The 22797-nt window shown below is 47.2% G+C and overlaps 2 protein-coding genes across 2 annotated transcripts in view; one reads left to right on the top strand and one right to left on the bottom strand.

The window, feature by feature from the left end:
* WWC3 (WWC family member 3) overlaps window positions 1–22797 on the bottom strand; it is a gene marked incomplete at its 5' end in the record, with an annotated part of 116539 nt that overhangs the window by 48518 nt on the left and 45224 nt on the right. Inside the window, 3 exons of the mRNA XM_079727496.1 lie at window positions 10742–10821; window positions 11960–12036; window positions 22057–22260. Of these exons, the coding sequence (XP_079583622.1) occupies window positions 10742–10821; window positions 11960–12036; window positions 22057–22260 (361 nt within the window). The remainder of the gene's footprint in view (window positions 1–10741; window positions 10822–11959; window positions 12037–22056; window positions 22261–22797) is intronic.
* On the top strand, window positions 3066–8151 carry LOC307069965 (V-type proton ATPase subunit G 1-like; the record flags this gene model as incomplete). The annotated part of the gene is made up of 2 exons (XM_079728321.1): window positions 3066–3316; window positions 6986–8151. The coding sequence occupies 2 exons, from the start codon at window positions 3066–3068 to the stop codon at window positions 7329–7331; spliced, it is 597 nt and encodes a 198-aa protein (XP_079584447.1). The 3' UTR covers window positions 7332–8151.

Here is a 22797-nt window from a genome sequence, read left to right as displayed (position 1 = left end):
TCGGGGCTGAAGAAGAGACTTCGGTCCAGAAACAGAACGAACTCCTTCTCTGGAAAGTCACCAGCTTGCATTTCAGGCTCCAGATCCACCATGACACAGATTTTAGCTCTAAACTGTTTCCCCCATGTTACCCGAAAATCCAGATGCTTAACGGCCAGCCCAAACTCCCTTCTGTTCCACTGACAAGAGCATCCTGGCATGCTGGTGAGTACAAGTGACACTCCAGCTCTACAGTGGGACCCTGGGCAAGACACTTCACCTCTTTAAACCTCAGTTTCCTCATGCCTCAAATGAGGACACTAAAAATGTCCCTCCCATTTAATGAGAAATGTAAGGAAAGGGCTTACTTGGCAGAGACCTGGCGTATAATGTCTGCGCTAGTTATTATTATCAGGATAATACTCAGTCTACTTACTCATGGGAGAAAAAGTAAAAAATGCACCAACTCCGGTACTTTATTATCATTAACAAATTCCTGGCCACAAATGTCACAACTCACAGCAAAACTCAGCACCAGAGCTGATCTGAGCCATCAGCACCACTGGAATGAGAGAACAAGCAGGAATTCATTCCCTCCCTTTGGAATAGGGCTTCAGGGCTCAACAGCACTGCTATGATTGCCATCTGCAGCAAACAAAATATTTATGAAAACTGGTCCCGAGTCCTCTTCCTTGGAGAGCGGATACAGATGCACTGGGGGACCCCACGCATTGAATGGTGACACCCCTACATCCCAACATGGCCTGGCCATGTGTTTTTCCATTTTAGCTGTTCTATGGAGAACCAGGGGTCTCTAATGTAAGGCAGGAGCAAAGGCCACCCATCTCCCAGCACTGCATCTGTCTAGGAAGTGGCCCAACTGTTCTTGCAGAGAGAATCTAGACTCATTTATGTAATAATATCTCGTTATATCCATCCTCTGATAAAAGGCTTTCCAATACGTCTCATTTAATGTCACAAACCACAACCCACATAGGTTGATGAAGTCTGTAGAAAAGGCTTACATCATTTCCATACAAAAAACCCAAGGCCAAAAAAGTGTGATTCCTCTGTAACAGTTAATGACCAATGCCTTTGCTAACCAGGCCTACTGGCTCCTATAGAATGAGAAATACAGCAAATGGATCGTCACCTGACACTGACACCCACATAGAGAAATGAAACTCTACTGAACTGAAGAAAATGTTTTCAGTTCCTTAACCATCAGTGCTAATCAAATGGTCAGAGAGCACAGACACACACCCACTGTTAAGGCCGCAACGTAAGATGCTAACCACATCGGCTCCAGCTTCGTACTTAGGTGTTGTGACTTCCTTATAGCTTTTGGCAGCTACAGAGCCTAAGTGCAGCCATCAGTAAAGCCAGGCACTGCGCCAGCTGCCTGTCAAGGCACCAGCATCTACAATGGGAATGGCCGCTCCCTGGAGGAAAACAGGCCCCGATTCCCATCAGGGAGAGGGATCAGCAACCCTGTAATGCCTCTCATCAGCAGACACTGAATGGACTAAGACCCAGTGTAAAATAAAAACCCCAGGACACAGAGCACACAGCCTTTACTTTTCACCCCTCAACATTTTGCAGCAGTTTCGGGAAGGCTAAGTGACTTGCTCAAGGTCACACAGCCAGTAAGAGGCACGGTGAGCTTCACACTGAGGCCCCGCACACCACACTCATCCTCTTCTGCTGCCGGGCTACCAATACGTTCAGTGTCAAGGCCTCCAAACTCGCATTGTGTCAAATCTGAGGGCCACCCACATAGCCAGTCAGATGTTGTCCCAAAGTAAACTGGTGCTCTTTACTGGCTGCCTTTGAAAGAAACTGTTAGAGAGAAAAGCAGGCACAGCTTCAAATGCTGACCGCACACAACTAAGAAGACATCTTCACGATGATTCTCATCAACCTCCCCCTCACACTGCCCTCAAGTGTCCATATTTGTTGTTCAACTTAAGATGTCAAGAGAAGGGCTTCCCTGGTGGCACAGTGATTAAGTATCCACCTGCCAATGCAGGGGACATGGGTTCAAGCCCTGGTCCAGGAAGATCCCACATGCCGCGGAGCAACTAAGCCCGTGTGCCACAACTACTGAGCCTGCACGCCTAGAGGCCGTGCTCCGCAACAAGAGAAGCCACTGCAAGGAGAAGCCCATGCGCCGCAACCAAGAGCAGCCCCCGCTCGCCGCAACTAGAGAAAGACCGCACGCAGCAACGAAGACCCAACGCAGCCAAAAATAAATATAAATAAAATAAACTAACTAAAAAAAAAAAAGATGTCAAGGGAGCTGGTATGACAAAAGTAAAACCAAATGGATTCTTAAACCCACATCTTGAAGAAAAGGGCTGCCAGGCCTCGAAAGATATTCCACGTTACTACCACACATTACAAGCCCCAAGAATGAGAAGTGTTACAACTCTACCTTTTACGTCACCAGCTCTGGCAGGGGGCCTTGAACGACCCTCACAAAGCTTCCGGCAGCTTTCTATCAGCAGCCGGTCCTGCGTGGAACGCCAGACCCGTCTCACGACGGGAACAACGCTCTTTTTGTTTCCGCCCCCATTTCTGTATGTTTTACTGTTATCTGAGGAGCGCTGGCCTTTTAGCACGGGCTGTAGCTTCTGTGCTACGGTAACGGGATACTGCGGGTCTAAGCCTGAGCTACCTGTGAACAATCCCGCTCTCTTCTGAAACCACTAAATCCCCTCGGACGGAAAATGCTAATTCCGAGATCTAATGCTGCCTCGTTGGGGTATCGAATGGTCCGCAGAGTGCAGTCACTCTCTCTTATTGCAGGAGACACACGGGCTTAACTTCATCACAGCATCCCAAAGCGGAAGAATGTCATCAAGCAATTAAAAGGCTCAAAGCAAAGAGGCTGACCCAGGGGCTAAGAACACACCTCACGGAAAGTGGGTACTGGCGCGTTGAACGAGCACCCCTTTCTGTGATCTGAACAGCAGTGATAGAAATAGGATTTCTTAAGACACAATATAACACAGTAAGAAGCAGAGAAGGAAACGCTAGAGGGCGGTTAATAAGAAGGCACCTGGGCCGATGCAGCGACCTCCCCGATGCTCGCAGCCCAGGCCCTGGCCCAGGGGGTCCCGGTGTCCCAGGAGCAGTGTCGCACAGCCCCCGGGCTGGTCTCCTCACCCCACCAAGCCCTGCCCTGCGCCCGGAGCTGGCTGCATCCCGAGGACCGAGTAGGGAAGCAGGCCAAGTCCGCATCCTCGCACAGCGTGACACTAGGCGAGGACACAGACGACAAGAAAGAAACCAGCGGATCAGGCAGCGACTGGTGGTTCAAGGAAAACGAGGCCCGGTGTGGGGACAGAGGGCGGGGAGGGGGCTGCTTTTTAGATACGGTGGTGAGCAGGGACCCTGGCAAGATGTCATTCATCCAGAGAACTATGGAAGGGAGGGGACAGGCACGAGAGACTTGGGGAGAGAGTTCGAGGCAGAAGGAGCTGCGAGTTGCAGTGCGGGCTGACGCAGGTGAGTGAGGGCGAGACTGGGGGAACGAGGTGAGGATGGGGGCCGACTCATCTGCAGTCTGGATCACATTCTAAGTGAGAGAGCCACCAGGGGCCACGCAGCGGAGACGCCTTACGAGAACCCCATGGCTGGTGTGAGGACGAGCAGCCACCACGTCAGCACTCAGGGACGTTACAGGTGGCACGGCGGGAAAAAGCTCCAGTGGCACAGAAGCGTGGGAAACTCAGGGTGAAGTGATGCTAAACGAGCTTCCCGGTTGCAGGACACCTCACAGTCGAACAGGAGGAACATTCCAGACGCCCAGGAGGTCTAGCATCACTGAAGAGGGAGCTCTCCCCCACCCACTGGCACATCCAGCACGTTCTCGGGCATCACCCATTTGGGAAGCTGCGGACGTCCTCATTCTAGCTCCTGCTCCCTTGCCCCCGGGTGCTAGCCATGAGTTACATGAAGATAATGTTTCAAAACAAGCTTCAGAAACTTCGGGGCAGCGATACCCAGTAGCTCTCTCCCTGGAAAAGTTTGATTTTTCTGAAGACTTTCATGACTTGTAAACGTTGCTCCTGTTTTCTGAAGACGCTTATAAAGGGCTTCAAGAGAAATGCAAATTACAACGACACTGACACACTATCTCTCACCGATAAGACTGGTACAAATGCAAAAGCGTGAGTGACAACACATTCTGCTGGCCACGCGGATGGAACAGGAACACGCATCTACTAGTGGTGGGAATGCAAAGTGGTGCCACCCTCCCGAGGAGAATTCGGCAATATCTAAGAATACGACCAATGCCTTTACCCTGTGACCCAGCAAACCCACCTTCGAGAACTTATCCTGAAACCTCTGTGTCTACACGTGCACAGCATTACGTGAAAAGCTGACGGGAAACATTATAAATGGATGTGTCAGGCCGACGATGCCAGACCCCACTAATAATCTTCACACCACACAAAAAAAGAGACAACCAGAGAGTGTGCACCTCCGGACCAAAAGGAAAAGAAAATGAAACTGAACTTGAGTCAGGTCAAGCCTCTCGGATTAATGACACCCGTTTACATAAATAGCAGGGGACAGAGAAGCGTGTTAAATGACGCTGTGCACATGCACGCAGCAAAGTCCAGTATCAGGGCAGTTCTTGGGGACAAGCAAAGTAGCTTCTTCAACAAATAAGATGTCAGCAGAAAGAAAGGAAGGAAAAAGGAAAAAAGGAGAGGAGGGTAGAGATTAAGAGACACACTAATCAAACGTACGGTGTGGACCTTGTCGGAACCCGGACACAAACCAACCAGGGAGGTGGGAACACTTGCTGGAGAAAGTTAAGTGGCGCAGGTATTAGAGTTATGTTTTCAAAAGGAGTCCGTTACTTTAGGAGAGACATTTATGGATGAAATATGACTCTGGGATTTGCTTCAATAATGCGGTAAGAGCTTGGGCGATGAGGCTGTGTGACAGACAAAACAAGACTGGCCATTGTGTGGTTAGTTGTTGAAGCAGGGTGAGGAGTACAGAAAGGTTCCCTTATACCGTTCTCTCTGCTTTTGTGTATATTTGACATTTTCCGTCATTAAAAGTTTATATACATTATACACACACACACGCATGCTATCATTAACCCAGAGAATGTGTTCACGGCCAGCTCCCATCTACAGAAATTAACATACATAGACTTAAAAAAAAATACAAAAGGTTCTTTTTTCCTCACTTGGACCCAAGCGTAATGATGGATTTCCTTGCTAGCCAGGAAAGTTCACCAAGATAAACAAGTCGAGTTTAAAATGTTATAAGTAGCCAAACTCTCGGTGAGGTGCTCTGGAAAAAAATACACAGGCTATTCTGGGAAGCAAGAACAGCAGAAAATTTTCTGGAGGAAAATCCAGGGTCTCTGCCTTAAATCGCTGTTGGAAATAATATCTGAGAAGCCCATTTACATGTAACAGCTCACGTATTATCTGTGCTCAGAGTTAGGATTTTACAGTAGGGGTGGGGTAATCACATTATCGATGCTTACCAGAGGTTTTCCAAATCTCTCAATAAATAATACCTGTCTGCATGATTTGATCCAAACACAAGAGCCAATGTGCAACACCAGATAAATAAAGAGGCTGTTTCCGTCTCACACATGGCCTGTGGAACTCAGAGGAAGGGATCGGTCTACTTTTCACTGGCAAAGCGTTTTAAGCGCGGCGCAAGCACCCTTGTATCCTCTCCTTCCCGTGAGCTCGTGTCACAGCACAGAGTGACCGACCATTTGCAGTGACAACACAGCAACCAACTAGAAGCTGCCTCTCGAGGCAGCTCCATCTGGAAAGCTGGGCTGGGTCCCCCAGGACCAAGGCCAGGTCCACAACTTTCCCTCAGGCCACCCCTCAGCCTCCACTGGGGAGGGTGGGTATCCAGCAGGGAGTGAGGACCGTCCCCTTGGCAGGGGGCCTGTTTCCCATCACTAAGGATTCTTGCTAAGGAAAGCAGAAAGAAGATGAAACGGCACTGGCCCTTCTCTCTGCAAGAGCACAACTCATACTCCGCTCCGGCTGCAGGTGTAAAGTTATAACTCTTCCCAGACCAGCTTCTGCTTCCCGTCCAATAAACCTGGAGAAACTGAGGCAGTCTTTTCCTAGTCTTAAAATTACCTTGACTACAAGAGATGAATTTACTTCCTAGCAATGCTAAGGGGAAGGGGTTTTTCTGTCACCTGAGCCCTGACATCTTTTATTTCTGAGAGTGTTCAGTCTTAAGCTGACGCTGCAATATAACCGTTGTCTTCACATAAAGAAATGGAGGTGGCCAGAGTGATGGAGGCCAAGCAGAGGAAGAGGCACTGGGCCCAGCAATCCTGCTACAGAAGCCAGAGCCACTGGGGAAGGTGCCGGCCGGGGCTCCCCTCTGAGGCTCGGGGATCCCATGTGACCTCAGTGTTCCTGAACCGCCCTGAAACCCGATCACCTGCACCAGAGCTTCAACGAGTGAGAGTTAAATTAACTGCATGAGGCCCAGCATGAAAGGTCAGTATTATCTAGAGATGCTGGGAAGTCTTGATTCGCCCTGGTGAAGAGAGAAAGCTATGGTGTGGCCAAACGAAAGAAGGAAATCAACCTCCAGTTCAACTGGACAGTCCAAGCAACTTGTGAAGACCTGCCAAATGACATGATTTGCTTCTGCTTATTTCTGATCCAGCCCTTTAGCAGAAGTGACACAGGAGGGCACAGCCACAGTGCACAGAGAAGCACCCAGCAGGCACGGGAGCATCTGGAGGTGGGCAGGGCTATATGGCGTAGAATCACAGAACAGGTATTGCTGCGCCAGGAAGCACCACAGCAAATGGACAAAATGAGCAACAAAACCAGTAGCCGATATTGAAAATGCAGCTTGATTTGTTTAAGCAAAACTTTTTTAAAAAGCTGTACTGCTTGGGCGGCTGGGTCAACTGACCCGAGGGGACGGTCAAGCCGACTTAGGCCGCTCTCTGCCGCCTTGGAATCGCCACCACCACGGCCAGTCGGTCGCAGGGCATCCAGCAGCTGCTCCAGGCCGAGAAGCGGGCCGCCAAGGAGGTGGCCGAGGACCACAAGCAAAAGAACTGGAGGCTGAAGCAGGCCAAAGCAGCAGCCCGGGCTGAAATTGAACAGTACCGCCTGCAGAGGGAGAAGGAGTTCAAGGCCAAGGAGGCCGCGGCTCTGGGATCCCATGGCAGTTGCAGCACTGAAGTGGACGACCCCCAGGAGAAGATGACCATCCTCCAGACCTACTTCCAGCAGAACAGGGATGAAGTCCTGGATAACCTCTTGGCCTTTGTCTGCGACATCCAGCCAGAAATCCACAAAAACTACCACAAAAACGGATAAAGGAAGGAAAAAACCGCCTGTTGTCGCATGGTTTGGCATTTTCGATCCCTTCATGGAATATGAAGCTTTAGCAAGGCTTGAGTTATAGTCTTGCGAAGAGTCATTAAATTATTTCTGTATGTTATATAGTAGGTCCCTTCACTTTTTGCAGAACAGCAGATCTAGCTTCTTTGTACAAACTTAGAGCTTATCCAAAGATTTTTATCTTCTTTTTTTTTTTTTTTTTTTTTTTTTTTTTTGCGGTACGCGGGCCTCTCACTGCTGTGGCCTCTCCCGTTGCGGAGCACAGGCTCCGGACGCGCAGGCTCAGCGGCCATGGCTCACAGGCCCAGCCGCTCCGCGGCATGTGGGATCTTCCCGGACCGGGGCACGAACCCGTGTCCCCTGCATCGGCAGGCGGACTCTCAACCACTGCGCCACCAGGGAAGCCCTATCTTCTTTTTTAAATTTATTTATTTATGTATTTATTTTTGGCTGTGTTGAGTCTTCGTTGCTGTGTGCAGGCTTTCTCTAGTTGTGGTGAGCAGGGGCTACTCTTCATTGCGGTGCACGGGCTTCTCACTGTGGTGGCTTCTCTTGTTGCGGAGCACAGGCTCTAGGCACACAGGCTTCAGTAGTTGTGGCTCGCGGGTTCTACAGCACAGGCTCAGCAGTTGTGGCGCACGGGCTTAGTTGCTCCGCGGCATGTGGGATCTTCCCAGACCAGGGTTCGAACCCGTATCCCCTGCATTGGCAGGTGGATTCTTAACCAGTGCACCACCAGGGAAGTCCCAAGATTTTATCTTTTTACCTCATATTTCTTGGAAGTTTAATGGGTATACATTGTCTGTTTTCCTATGCCTTTTCACTCAAGCAGCATATATATCAATACTGACTTTTTCTTTCTTAGATGTAGTTAAAAAAAAAATTTCTTAAGAAAGAAAGAGATGAATTTTTTTCCCCTAAATCTTTCTTGAAGGTCAGGGGCTTTATCTATGAAAAAGTAATAAATAGTTATTTGTAACCTATGTGATACAGCAGCCAGCCTTAAAACAGAGTTAGAATAATGGATACTAGTACCATTGTTTGGGCTGCTTTTAGTTTCTCTTAATCAAAATTACTAGATGATAGTCCTACTATATAGCACAGGGAACTATATTCAATATCCTGGGATAAACCATAATGGAAAAGAGTATGAAAAAGAATGTATATATGTGTATAACTGAGTCACTTTGCTGCACAGCAGTCATTAACACAACATTGTAAATCAATTATACTTCAATAAAAAATAAATTAAAAAATTACTAGATGATGGAATTCAAGAACTTGTTACATGTTACTACTTGGTGTACTGAAAATCATTTAAAAGTAAAGACTCTCTGTCATGCAAAAAAAAAAAAGAAAAAAAAAGCTGTACTGACTAAGGATAATTAAAGGAACGCCCATTGTAGATCCAAATCACCAGAGGATGCGCGTGCATGCGCGCGCGCGCGCGCGCGCGCGCACACACACACACACACACACACACACGCTGCTACAGGTAGTGGTAGAGAAAGCAAAAAGCTGACTGTAAGGTTAAAAGCCTGCAGCTCATGCTAAGCACGTGGACAGCTTACCAAACCCTGCCGCATGGGGGACCTGCAGGGGGCATGGCAGTGTCTCAGGGCCAGAAAAGCCAAGCCCCTCCAGGCAAGACCCAGCTCACCTTTCTATTGTGTCTCCCTTGGTGTCTATAATATGTCCTTAATAAAAAGCGGACAAACGAATCATCAACCAAACTAATCCTGGGTGATTAACAAAGTGAATCTCAACCTTGTGTTAAACAACAGGGTTTGACGTGCCCGTTAATTACCCTTTATATGAGGTGGGATCATTACCTTTGTCAAACACATTCTGTGTTACCTCCCTATAAAGAGTAATACTGCAATCACATTTGACACACTGTCATTGTGTCTGCACACAGGATGCAAGAGAGTGGCACGCTGCCCACATTTACCAAGAAATCGTAGCCACATGGATTCCTGCCATTTGCTGAAGGCTGACTATGTAGCAGGCACTGGTGCTGCACTCGGACAATTTAGCCCAATGATCACTGCTATGGACTGAATATTCATGTCCCCCAAACTTCATATGGTTAGCCCTAACCCCCAGTAAGATGGTATTTAGAAATGGGGCCTTTGGGGGTGATTAGATTTAGATGAGGTCATGAGGGTGGGGCCCCATGAAGGGATCAGTGTCCTTAAAGAAACAGAAGAGACACCAGAGACCAGAGCCCCCCCACCCAAAAACAGCACCATGTCAAGACACAGCAAAAAGGCAGTCATCTGATAATGAATTTGCCAGCACCGTGACCTTGGACTTCCAGCCTCCAGAACTGTGAGAAGTAACTGCTCTTTAAGTCACTCAGTCTACAGTATTTTGTCAGAGCAACCGAGCTACACCAGTCCCCATTGACACATGAGAAGAGTTAACACAGAAGGTATGAAGCACAAGCCCAAGTTCAGCAAGTGAAACCAGGCTCTGAATCAAAAGGGAATATACTTTGGACCAACAAGAATACAATGCCCTTTCTTAGGAAAATTAATTCTTTCAGACCACCAACATCACCATTTATAAAATAACTTCTGTTCATTGAATTTGCTCACTTCATATAACTCACAAATGATAAGAACTTCATCCCCAAACTCTTAGTAGGGATAAAGTTCTAATTGTAAAGATGTCAACTTTATAGGAGGAAGACCTATAGATCAGGCTGCCCAACAGAACGTACTGTGAGGATGGAAATGTTATCTGTGCTACCCAATGCAGTGGCCACTAGCCCAGTGGTCCTCAACTTGGGACAAACGTGCCCTCCAGGAAACACTTGGCAATATCTGGAGACACTTTTGGCTGTCACAACTGGGTGAGAGGGTGCTACCTGCATCTAGGGGGTCAGGGCCAGGGGTGCTGCTAAACATCCTCTGGTGCACAGGACCGCTCCACCACAAACAGTTATCTGGTCCAAAATGTCACGAGCGGTGAGGTGGAGAAAACCTGCACTAGTCACATGTGACTGAGCATTTCAGATGTGGCTACTGAGACTGGGGACTAAAATTTTAATTTTATTTAACTTTAATTAATTTAAATGTTAGAATTAAAAAATTTAAGAGACTAAAACTAACAAAACAGGAATTCAAATGTAAATAGCCATGTGTGTTTCAGACAGCACAGCTATGGAGAATGTGCGTAAACATAAAATAAAGGTCTTATTTCCCAAGGAAACAAGAACAAAGTATCTTCAGGGAAAAGAGAGATCTGATCCTTAGGATTGGCAAATAATAAGCATAAATAAAAGCATAAAAGTGAACACCCATGAAGCTTTAGGACACACGTCCCGGCACCAAACAGGAAATCGCAGGGAAACTCTCCCTCTGTCACTGCAGGCCACTCACTCTTGCAGGGTCTCCACCCCCTTTTCTTTGTACTGCAGTTCTTGCTTCATCTGGGTCAGCTCTCGTTTTAATCTGGAAAGCTAAAGACAAATTACATTTTTTTTCCACAAAAAGAAGCTGTGAAAAATGATTTCTACAGTTGCTAGCATTATCATCTAAGTTTCTGACTACCTTGCAATTCACGGGGTCACCCATTCTCTCCATGGCCTTCCATCCCTGGCATATCAAACAGCCCTGGCATATCAAACAGCCCTGGCAGAGGGGCCGGCTCGCTTAAGACACAAAAGGCCCGGGTCACGAACAGCTTTCTACCACGTGGAGCCCTGGAACCAGCAATGATTTTCTTTTTCAAGGTACTGATTTACACATTGCAATGAGCAAACTTTGTCAAACTTTTTTCATCCTCTCTTCTGCTCCCACCTAGGAAACCCTGTTGCTCAAGGCATGGCTTCCCATTACCTGGAAGTCAGTCGCCTGCAGTGCTTATTTAAACAGGTGCTAGGACCCACTCCAGGCCTTGTTAAAACTCGGTGGGGGCGAGGCGGGGAGTGTCTGGAGCTCACACTCTGAACTGATGCCCCAGGTGTTTTTTGTTGGGGTACTAGAACGTGAGAACCACGGCACTAAAAGAGACACTCTGGTTTAGGGACTGAGACACCAGGACAGGAGGCTTGGCCTCTAAGATGTCTCCCGCCCCCCCTCCCAGACACCCAAGACAAGGGGCTGAAGGGATGGAACGTGGTGGCATACAAAGAACCCGGCACCACTGGCAAGGAGCACCGGCACCTTCTGGTCAAACGCCATCGTAGAAAAGGTTTCTCTGGGAATACAGCCACCAGGGAAGAACAGCAGATGCTAAAGCTGCTGAGGGACAGGGCTGGCAGCCCACTGGTACAGGGGAGCAGCCCTCTGAGGTCGGGCGCCAATGTCACCAAATCTGTCCAAACGGGGGGGTGAATGTAGCCCCATGAAACACACTGAGGGATACAGGTGATTTTTTGTTAGATGGGCTGAGGCTTTAAAATGAAACTTTTCCCTTCCTATCGGAAAAAAAAAAGTGGAAAGTAAAACCAAATGTGGTAACAATTCATGAAATGGAAAATCTTACTAAAATATGGGTGTTATACACACTGGCCACCATAAAATGAACCATGATAAGTGGTGTGACATAAAAAGACATACGGGGCTTCTAGTTGTGAAAATATTCGTTTTACTCACCCTATCCCGACGACTTGCTATTTCTGCTTTAATTTGGTATGGGTCGTACTTTGTATTTGTTGAATATCCAAAGAAGGCTAAACAGAAGGAAAATATTTTATTTTATAATAGATCCTTTAAAGTAAATAAATACACATAGATAGGAACTTCTGATTCACCATATTAAGTAGTTAATTCTCAGTCTCAGACTTCCAAGTTGGCGCTGGCTCCTGAAGAATTAACATTTTACAACCTTGAATCTTGATGTCTGATTTTTGCATGAGGCCCTTCTACGTGATTCCACATAATAAAATATATGGCTATAGGTAAATCAAAACTCTGTTTACTTCAAGTGCAAAACTACTAGGGTTAAAAACCATATATACACGGGGGGAGGGGTACGGTTATGGTATAGAAAATTATTCTAACTATGTAAAGAGTACATACAGTATGAACCCATTTTTACTTCCTTTTAAAATGCATGCACCCATGGAAGTCACTGGAAGAAAAGAACCCCAAAGGTGACTGCTATTCTCAATGGTTTCATTGCAAAAGATTTTATATGCACTCTCTTCATATCTATAGTCTCCACATGAACGATTTTTGACATAAGAAAGAAAAAAAAACCCCAAAGATTTGTAAAATGAAAAAGACAACTTTCTAGTCACGTATCAGTATCTGGCAGGCTTGAGGAAAAGCTATTCTTCCACGTTGTTGGCTCCCCGAAAGCTGAAGCAAAGCACCCACTCTGTTATTCTAAGCAGCTTGTTTCTGAGGGATGTTTAGCTAAATCACATTGCATAGATAAATGCTTTCTTCAGCAGTGCAGCACACATGATTTAAAGCCTTTTAACAGACACAGCATCGTGATTACAGACGGCTAATACCTGGGGGTGAATGAGGTGCGCTCAGCCGTCCAGCTGTGGGCTAAACACAGTCAGCCAAGCCCTCTCCGCCGTCTCAGCAGCTGGAGCAGCTTGCGGCTGTTTCTTTCTCTTTTTTTTTCTTTCTTTTTCTTTCTTTTTTTAAATTAATTTTTACTGGAGTATAGTTGATTTACAATGTTGTGTTAGTTTCGACTGTACAGCAAAATGAATCAGCTATACATATACATATATCCACCTTTTTTTGGATTTCCTTCCCATTTCTGCCATTTCTAATTTCTATCACCCCATCCACCTCTCTGCATCCCTTTTTCTCATAGGCCTTGGAGCCGCAGTGACTTGGTTCCTGTCCCTTCCTGAGTTGTGGAGGCTCCTCTTTCTTCATCTGAGAGTCACCCCACACTTGGTGTAATCTGCCTCTGGGTCATTTTCATTAGTTTCACCTGCTCAGAAGACCCATCAGCAGGGCCAGCATCCGTTCTTTTCCTCCTTTGATCTGGGTACCAAAGGTAACTTACATGTCAACACCTAGAAACTAGTTTATAATCATCTCCTGATTTCATATTGGAGAAGTTGACTCAAAGCCATCAAGTGGGGCTTCCCTGGTGGCGCAGTGGTTAAGAATCCGCCTGCCAAGGCAGGGGACACGAGTTCGAGCCCTGGTCTGGGAAGATCCCACATGCTTCGGAGCAACTAAGCCCTTCCACCACAACTACTGAGCCTGCGCTCTAGAGCCCACGAGTCACAACTACTGAGCCTGCGTGCCACAACTACTGAAGCCCGCGCGCCTAGAGCCCATGCTCCGCAGCAAGAGAAGCCCGCGCACCGCAACGAAGAGTAGCCCCTGCTCGCCCCAACTAGAGAAAGCCCGCGCGCAGCAACGAAGACCTCAACGCAGCCAAAAATAAATAAATAAATTTATTTTAGAAAGCCATCAAGTGGTTTAAACAGCAAGAGTATTTAATATCCTCAAATAGAACCCCATCCTCAAATAGAACCACATCCCAACTTAATCTGAGCTGTTCAGGTATCTCCTGTTTCTAAAAAAATACAGTTCTATGGAAAATCTACTATTCTAAGCCCCAGTCAGAATTTCAAATTACTAGAATCTACTGGAAATAAATATCTGGAGGAGCTGTTTGCCAAATTTATCTCAAATGTTCTTATATTTAGAATTCTAATCTCTCAAAAACACAGAGTAAAATGTTTTTTAAATAGAATTCTTTCTAAGACGAAGAATGTTTATTTCCAAATCCTAGAACCTCCATCTTGCCTGAGTCTTTGGTCTCATTTAAGACCAGTAATGAAAGCAACACCTCAAACAATGCCCTTAAGAGGCAGAAGTTATTTCTATAAAATCTCCACATTAAACTCCTGGGACTTAAGTTTCCCAAGCCTGAGCTTAAGGGGCTACCGCTGGGGCCCAGACAACATGCAAATAAACCCAGGGCTTGCTGACTCCTTCCACGTGGGGCCACTTGTCACCTTGCAGCTGAGGAAGACAATGCCAACAGTTACCACCTGGGATCTTTCCCATTCCGGGTAGAAAGCAACCCCACCACCAAAGTCCAGGGAAGTTAACCGCAACGTTAAACATCAGTAACAATGATCTGAAATCATTGCCAAAACTGTTTCTGTCTGTGCAGTTTCATGGGGAAAATTAGCAAAGAGCCTTGAAGTGCACGCTGGAGGTGTAGTGGGTACAGATGGAGAGATACACGGCAACCTGCCCCCGGTTCTCCTGCGTAACCAACAGAGCCCTGAGGCACTTGGACATCCGCCTCTCCCCCAGGACACTCAGCCTGGACCAGTCCTGGAGGGGGATCCTGATAAGCCACGACATCACTGAGCTGCCCAGTCCACCAATGGGGAGGCCCACCACCCCCTGGGGGACGCTGCTAAGTGACAACGACAGCCTTACTGTCCAGGCCAAGGGGAGTTAGTCTTTTCTGCTACTTACAGCTGGAAACATCCTAAATGGTAAAAGGTTTTACTTATTGATACCATTCATGTTACCTTTGCCACGGTCTCTAAAGCTATAAAATTCCAGGACTGGGATGAGGGAAAAGGCAACTCAAGTACCTAAGACAGTGAGTACGTTTTATCTTCAAATGCTAAGGAGAGTGATAAACACTAGCAGAACTTCTAATGATAGAATTCAATTTATAAAGACAAATTCTCAGTTCCTGATGTCTGCCAGTAAGTCCAACGGAACCCATTTGTGGAGTCCAAGGAAAAAGTTCAAGACTCTGGACCCCATTTTTAATGGCACGTACACCACAACACTTAGAAAAAGAAACGTCTTCCTCTGTTAAGACACGTCTCCAATCTCAAGGTTTAGGATAAATACGAGACTTTCACCTCTGAAGCTTTCTTCTCACCTGAAGGTAAATTTTAAACAGCTTAAGGAGGCCGCTCAGGCATACAGCATTGCTTTGGATGATAATAATAAGAAGGTTATAGCTTAACTGGACCTCACCAATGTAAACCACTATACCTTGCTATTATAGGGTAACTGTCACATTTACTTCATCTATCCTCATAAAATCTTTGTGATAGATGACGATGATGTTTCCCCACTTTATAAATGAAGGCTGAGTGTGCAGTGACTTGACCTACATTGTGCCATCAGTCAAAGAGGGACTTCTGTCTAGAACTTGGGCTCCTGTGGGTCACATTAGCTTTTCCAACTTAAGAGGAAATGGCCCTCCGGCTCCCCGGTGCGCAACAGGAGAACTCAGTCTGTGTTATTTAGCACTCAAAATGCTGCAGACCCCAGTAATTACTTTGGATTTCGCTTTTATGGGTTATTAAAAGGGGGAAATGTGTCCATGTCTGCCTCTGTGTCCATCTCCTCTTACACACAGGGCTCCTCTGGACCGTGAGAACCCAAGATCGCCCCAGGCGGATGACATGCTTTAAAAGAGGGCAGTCCTTCTCCAAAGACCTCCTCTGGGCAGGCAGACGGCTCCTTAGGACCAGGTGTACGCCTTCCAGGCGTCGGCGGAGCCCAGGAGGACTCCGACACAGAGAGGACGGCAAGCCTGGACAGTTTCCGTGCTGACAGGTACTAATTACCAGAGCCGACCAAGGCATGCCTGTAAACAACCGAGGCCAACTAAAGAGGGCATGACCTCTTTTTTAAAGGCGCCAGAAGCAAAGGAACAAAAAAATCAAACTAGCCCACTGAGAGGTAACCTACAGAAGGAACACAAGAGCCCACCAAATGCAAACCAAGAAGTCCCTGTCTAGGGCAGACGAGGAGACCTGGTAAACATGTGTGTTCTGCGACAACCTTCGAGATTGGGTCCTGCCACCTAACACCTGGGAAGATGCTGCGTGAGCCATGTTTCTCCTGCCTGCTCCAACATGTCTGCGTGCAGGAAAACGAAGGGCTCAAGGGATGGACTGTGGCCCTTATCCTCAGCTAGGCAGGAGATGAGAAACCTTCACCAGGGAGACAAGGGAAGACAGTCTTTGCAGGATGGGCCTGGAGCCTCAGAAAGAATGCGGGGCCGGACAGAGGACTGATAAGGTCAAGCTTCCCCACCGCCGGCCCCGAGCCAGCCCGAGCCAGGAATGCAGGGCGGGTCAGCGCTTTCTCACCGGAGATAAGGCTGACTCTTTCCCAGGCACCCGAAGAGACTTTGGCTGTAGGCTTCTGGGAGCTCCCAGGAGCCAGGGTAACAAACAAAGTCATACTCCTGCTGCTGGAAGAAAGGATCACAATCAGTGGATCTCAACTCTGGGAATCCCCTGGGGAGCTTTAAAAAACAAAAGTGCCTGGCCCCAACCAAGGCCAATTAAACCCAAATCTCTAGGGGTGGCAGTGGGGCCCAGACAGAAGAGTTTTTCAAAGCCCTTCGGGAGATTCCTCCAGTGCGGCCGGGGTTGAGAACCACTGGTGCAGATTCTTCTGCAAAGGACCAAATGGTAAATATTTCTGGCTTTGTGGGCCATACACTCTCAGACTCAGTTCCTCGACTCTGCTGCCACCGTAGCTGCTACAGACAATGGGTAAGTGAATGGACCTCGCTAGGTCCCAATAAAAGTTTATTTACAAACCACCCAGAGCGGACAGGATTCAGCCTGCGGGCCAGAATTTGCTGACCTGTGGTTCAGACTATAATTTACCCCAAGCAAGAATTCCTTCTAAAAGGTCCTGCAACTGGTCATATACTTCATCTGAACGCACCTGGAGGTCAGAGTTTCTCAGGAACAATGAAAAAAAAGTTTCTGAAATAACGAATGTATTCAGTGTTTAAAAAGAAGGCAAACAGAAGAACAAATCGCAGTGAAGAAAGTAGGAGACAACTCTACAAAATGGAGCTGCAGAGGAAGTGCTGGGTGCGTCTTAGAGACTGAGTCCTTTGCAGTGAAGAGTTCCATGCCGGGGTTCTACAGAGCATTGGACAGGACTGGGCCCCAGGCAGCTAGCTCATAAACGAACAGAACTGAAGCGGAGTTGGGGTCTTAGTCTCACGGGGATGTGTGTGCTCAAATCCAGCAGAGCATGACTTTGTTTTGGTCAGAGACAAAAGAGTTAAGGCTTGGATACTCTCAGCACCAGACGGCCCAGCACTGACACAAAATCTTTCGTCTGCAATGAACAGAGTTTTATTCTGATGACTTCCGTAACTCAGGGGGAAATCTGTGAAAGGTGTGGAAGAGAGCACTTCCCCTCCCCTTACCCTCCCCCGGGCCCTTCTGCTCCAATGTTGGAAATGCCTTTCTAGTGAATTCCTCTGTTTACAATTATTGCCTCATTTGCCCCTACAATCAGCTGTTCAGGAGAAATCGTGTCCCCAACACCAGGCGCTAAGGAAATATCTGTTGAAAACTAAATGCCTAGTTTAGTGATCCCACTATGGGCCCCAGAAAATCAAGAAGCAGGAGGCGATCTGCCTTCCACGTGCCCCCTCAAGCGTTGTGAAATTGCCAGACAACTTGTCAATTTATAATGGGTCCTTATTTCCAGGTAACTTGAACGATGGGAGGGCAGCCTGTCTTCCAAAGCCACGATCAGTTCTTCTGAGCTGACTCTTCCATGTCGCGGAAATACTACACAGCACTGAAGGCTAGCTACACAAAAAGATCCGAGTTCAAATCCAAGGTCTTCCGGTGACTAGGGGTGTAACCTTCAAGAAGTAACTTAGCCTACCCAATATTGTTTCTGTGTGTATACCGAAAATAACATTACCACGTTACAATGCTTCACCATGTTGCAATCACAACGATGCAGGAAAACACTAGCCCATTCGATGTTGGTTCCTTTCACTTGGAGTCACTGTCAATGAAGGAAGTAATGGGAAATAAGTCCAAATCTCCCTCTGTTCCCAGTACCCGAGCAAGGAGCCCTGCTTTAGATGACTAACAATGTGAACGATCTGGGTTGTGCCAGACCCAGGTGGCCAACTGGAGCCCAGGTGAGCCATGGATCCTGCCACCAGAAGCTCCTGATGTGGGCCCAGACCTCTGTAGGAGACATCTGGTAGAGCACAAGCCACCAGGATCATTGTCTTGAACTTTAGCCTGTGGCCAGAAGTAGTTCATTTGAGTCATATCTACCAGAATTATCCTCAATGAAGTTCAGGTTAAATGGCAAATTGAAAGAGCATGATCAAAAACCCCAGGGATAGCAGCAACTTGATAAAATGCTTGAATTAGTTCCTAGCTTCCATTCGTAGTCTTTTTCCCTGAGGACATAGGCTCCAGCAAGAGCCACTGGCATCTCCAGCCCTTCATGAAAAGGGCCTAAGCTGGCCTCCAATGCCACCTGCACGAGTAGAGGCAGAGATCATGTCTACGCAGGGACCTCTCACGGGTTGGGGAGTGGAGTCTCATGGTAGGATCTCAAGTCAACACCAGAGTCCTCACCTTCCTTGACTCAAGGTTTCCTCATACATGACTTCAAAGACAGCATCTCAAGTGTTTCTTTTTTACTGGGCATTAATAAAATTCTACGGAGCACAGGAAGAATAAAATTGAGTGCAATTCCCTACTTGCCCAAATGTCGATGGAGTGAAAAGCCCGTGGAAATACGAAAACTGATGCTGAGGGAAGTCCCAGCTCCAGAGGACTGTAAGTTCTGGACGCCCTTACCCTCTAGGCTCCACGTTGCTATGGGACTCCTCCCCTCGGGCTGGGCGTAGAATCCGATAGGCTGCAACTAGGTCCTCCTATATTTGCATCCTCAAGGGCTCCAGTCCCGAGTCCCCACACTCACTGCAACTGAAGTCCTGGCTGCACCAGTACAGTAACCAGTACATAAGACACACTTTCTCTTGATGAAGTTTGTCCTTTCAATGACTGGCAAGAAACTTCCTGCCAGGTTTTTCTGATATGTGCTTCTCCCATCTTAGAAAGACTGACTGGAAAGGCTCTTTGGAGACCTAACCAAACCTGACCATGGAACAGATGAGGTGCCTACAGGCTACTGGGAAGAAATACTCTATTAGGTCGAATCACATGAAATTGCCAATATTTGGGCCTTTTTAAGCTACAAAAATGACAATTTTATATGGTTCAATCTACTTCTACCAAGTAACTTTTGGAAAGGTTTAGAATCGCTAACTATATGCTTTCAGAAACAGTTATAAGCCAATGCTTTAGCCAAGTGTGACCTCGAGGCACCAAGTCCATGAGGTCACTTAAAAGAGACCATATGCTGAGCCACGAAAGTCATCTGAATAGATATCAAAAGATCAAAATCTTATACGTCTAGTCTCTGACCACAATGGAATTACATTAGAAATCAACAATATGATACCTTTAAAAAGTTCCAACAACTTACTTTTTTTTTTGGCCATGCCACTCGGCTTGCAGGATCTTAGTTCCCCGACCAGGGACTGAACCCAGGCCCTCAGCAGTGAAATCGAGAAGTCCTAACTACTGGACCACCAGGGAATTCCCCCAACAACTTACTTTTAAAAAAACCCATGGGTCAAGAGAGAAATCACAAAGAAAATGAGAAAATATTATGAACTGACTGAAAATGAAAATACCAAAATTTGTGGGATGCAGTTAAAGTAGTACTTAGAGGAGAATTTATACCTTTAGAGGCTATGTGAGAAAAAAGAGAGGTCTGAAATCAATGGTGTAAGCTCCCAATTTAGGAAGGTAGAAAAAGAAGAACAAATTAAAGCCAAACTAAGTAGAAAGAAGGAAATAATAAAGAGGACAAACCAATGAAATAGAAAACAGACAAGAAATAGGGGAAAAAAAGAAAAGAAAACCAAAAGCCAGTTCGCTGTAATGCTACACACAATCAATAAACACTGAGCTATGGTGATTAAGACACAAATTATTAATATCACAAATAAGGGAAAGGACACAAGCTCACCATCCATACATTGAAAGAATCATGCAGGAAATCTACGAAAAACTTCATAAACTTGACAGCTTGGATCAGTGTTCAGCAGATTCCCCGTGGGCCAAATCCAGCTTGTTACTGTTTTTATACTTTTATCAGAACAAGCCACACACATCATTTAAGTATCATCTCTGGCTGCTTTTGCAGTCTAACAACAGGGTTGAGTAGCTGCGTCTAAGATCATATGACCTACAGAGCCTAAAACACTATCTGATCCTTTACAGAAAAGCTTACTGATTTTTGGATTAGATGAAAGAGACGAATTCCTTGAAGCACACAAATACCAAAACTGATTCAAGAAGAAACAGGAAAATCTGACTAGCCCTGTATCTATTATAGGTATTGAATTTGTAGTTACAAACATTCCCACAAAGACCTCCAGGTCCAGGTGGCTTTTCTGGTGAATTCTATCAAACTGTTAAGAAAGCATTAATACCAATCCCACACGAACCTTCCAAAGCCTGGGAAGAAGGGAACACGTCCCAATTCATCCTGTAAGGCCAGTATTATCCTGATACCCAAATCAGAGAAAGACATTACAAGTAAAGAAAAGTAGGAAGAGACCAGACTTTTCTAAAAACTAGCACTGAGCTGACCCAATCACATTCTGATGGACAGTTAAAAAGAAACAAACAAGAAAAAAACCTAGTACATACCAACAGCTGAAGAACTAGAGATGAAGCAGCCTGGAAACAACATACCATCATACCTGAGCCTGCATTCTCTCATGGCACATGGAGACACAGCTATCTCAGTTCCTACTACAGGAGGCAAAGCCCACCCCCACTGCTCTCTTCTTCACAGCTTGTATGCTGCAGTGAAAAAGATGTTTGGCCCCTTGGCCTCAACTCCATTCTGACCTGCAAGACGGGATAAAGCTTTGACCACGTCTTTCACGTTCAAAGCTGTGTCACCAGAGCCAAATACCTGGCAACACGGCAGTCACGTCACAGGTAAGTCCCTCCGTGTCTCAACCAGACTTGGGTTTTTATACAATAAAACCTAGCAATACCAACTTCATACACTCGCCCCAAGCTCACCGGCCCGCGGGACAGTCATGGCCGCAAGCACGTGCAGTGGGCGGTTAAGCGTGACAACTCTGTCGGGAAGGGACCGGCTCAGGCAGTGACTGACTGGGTCAGTAACCAGAGGCTTTGGCTTCTGCGACTGGACCTGATTCCTTCAATTCCTGAGCATCTGCTGAGTCCTCCTGACACAGGAGGCCACGTCCGGCAGGCTCCAAAACTCGGAGGGGTTCCCTTTGGAAGACGTCAGTGTGCACCCATCTCACTTGAGGGGCACAGTTCCCCTGATTCCCCGCGTTATACCGAGTTCCCCCACCTTCAGTGTCTTGCCCAAGAAAGTATGCTACAAAGAGACAGGGGCGTGACACGTGTGGAGGCTCCTGGATCTCTCCATGCAGGACCAACAAAACCACCGTAGGGACTTCCCAGGGATCTCCCCAGACAAGCAGGAGTAGCTGCAGAGATCTCTGGGTGAAGCCCTTTTCCACGCTGACAAACAGAAGTCAGGAGGTTGTTTCGTGTCGCTACCTGAAACGTGCTTGTTTATTTCCTCCCTTCCCCCCCGCATGGAAGCTCCGTGAGGGCAGGGCCTCTCCTTTCTTGGGCTCCCCTGTGTCACAGTGCCTGGGTACAAGGCGGACACTTGATCAACATCTGCTGAAGGAGCGGTAGTGAGTGACCATCAGATTCCAGCGTGGAAGGCTGACTACCTGACAGTTTGCGATTAGAAAATTTAGGAGGCTGCCTTGCCTGACTCAAGCTCAGTGTCTGCAGAAAGCCTAGCAGAGAGACGGCTTTGGAAGTCACGCGTGTTAACCGCGGGGACGGCGAACTCACAGCTGGCATACGAGCGGCCGTCATCCTCACACATCCTGTGCAGCTGCTGGTATTCCTCCTGGGCCAGCTCGAAACGCTGCTGCTTAATCTGGTAGATTTCTTTCTTGGCGTTGAGGGCCTCCTGGGCTACAATTAAATACTCCTTCAGCATCCGTTCCTGCTCCCGCCTCCACTGTTCTCTGGGATCCTCAATCTGGGTAAGCTCTGAAATTGAAAGGGCAAGAACGTAAGGGACTTCAAGGTAAAATCTTTACGTTGACCAATAATCATGCAGTTATATGACTAGTCGATGAGAAAATTAATTAACTACCAGGAGGTACATGATGGAAGCGTCTATGTAACGAACCTCCCAGAGTGTGGATCACCTCCTATTTACACACCCACGCTTGGGACGAGAAGAAAGCTCTGTAGACATGCCATAGCTCCATGCAGGGGAAGACGGTACCAGGCAACTCTGCACACTCTAAGTAAATGTTGGTGGACAGGAACCCAAAGGAGGCCACCCCTGTCGAACTAAGACACATGTCCAACCTTCCTCGCCCTGCCTTCTTCAAGCCGGGCTGCTGTGGGCTCTGCTGCCCCCGTGCCTGGCTCGCCCCCCTTCTCCCGCCTCCCAGGCCAGACGGCGTCCTCCTGCATTCTTCGTGCACTTCCCATAAACGCCCCGTTTTCCACTCTGGCTCTCTCACTCTAGCAGCTCCCCTAAGGGGTTATTATGCCCATCAGACTCCAACCCCTCCC

Source organism: Hyperoodon ampullatus (genome assembly GCF_949752795.1).
Source record: "Hyperoodon ampullatus genome assembly, chromosome: X".
Classification (NCBI taxonomy): Eukaryota; Metazoa; Chordata; class Mammalia; order Artiodactyla; family Ziphiidae; genus Hyperoodon; species Hyperoodon ampullatus.
The sequence above is the reverse complement of the archived record's forward strand: the minus strand, read 5'-3'. Positions and strand labels throughout refer to the sequence as shown.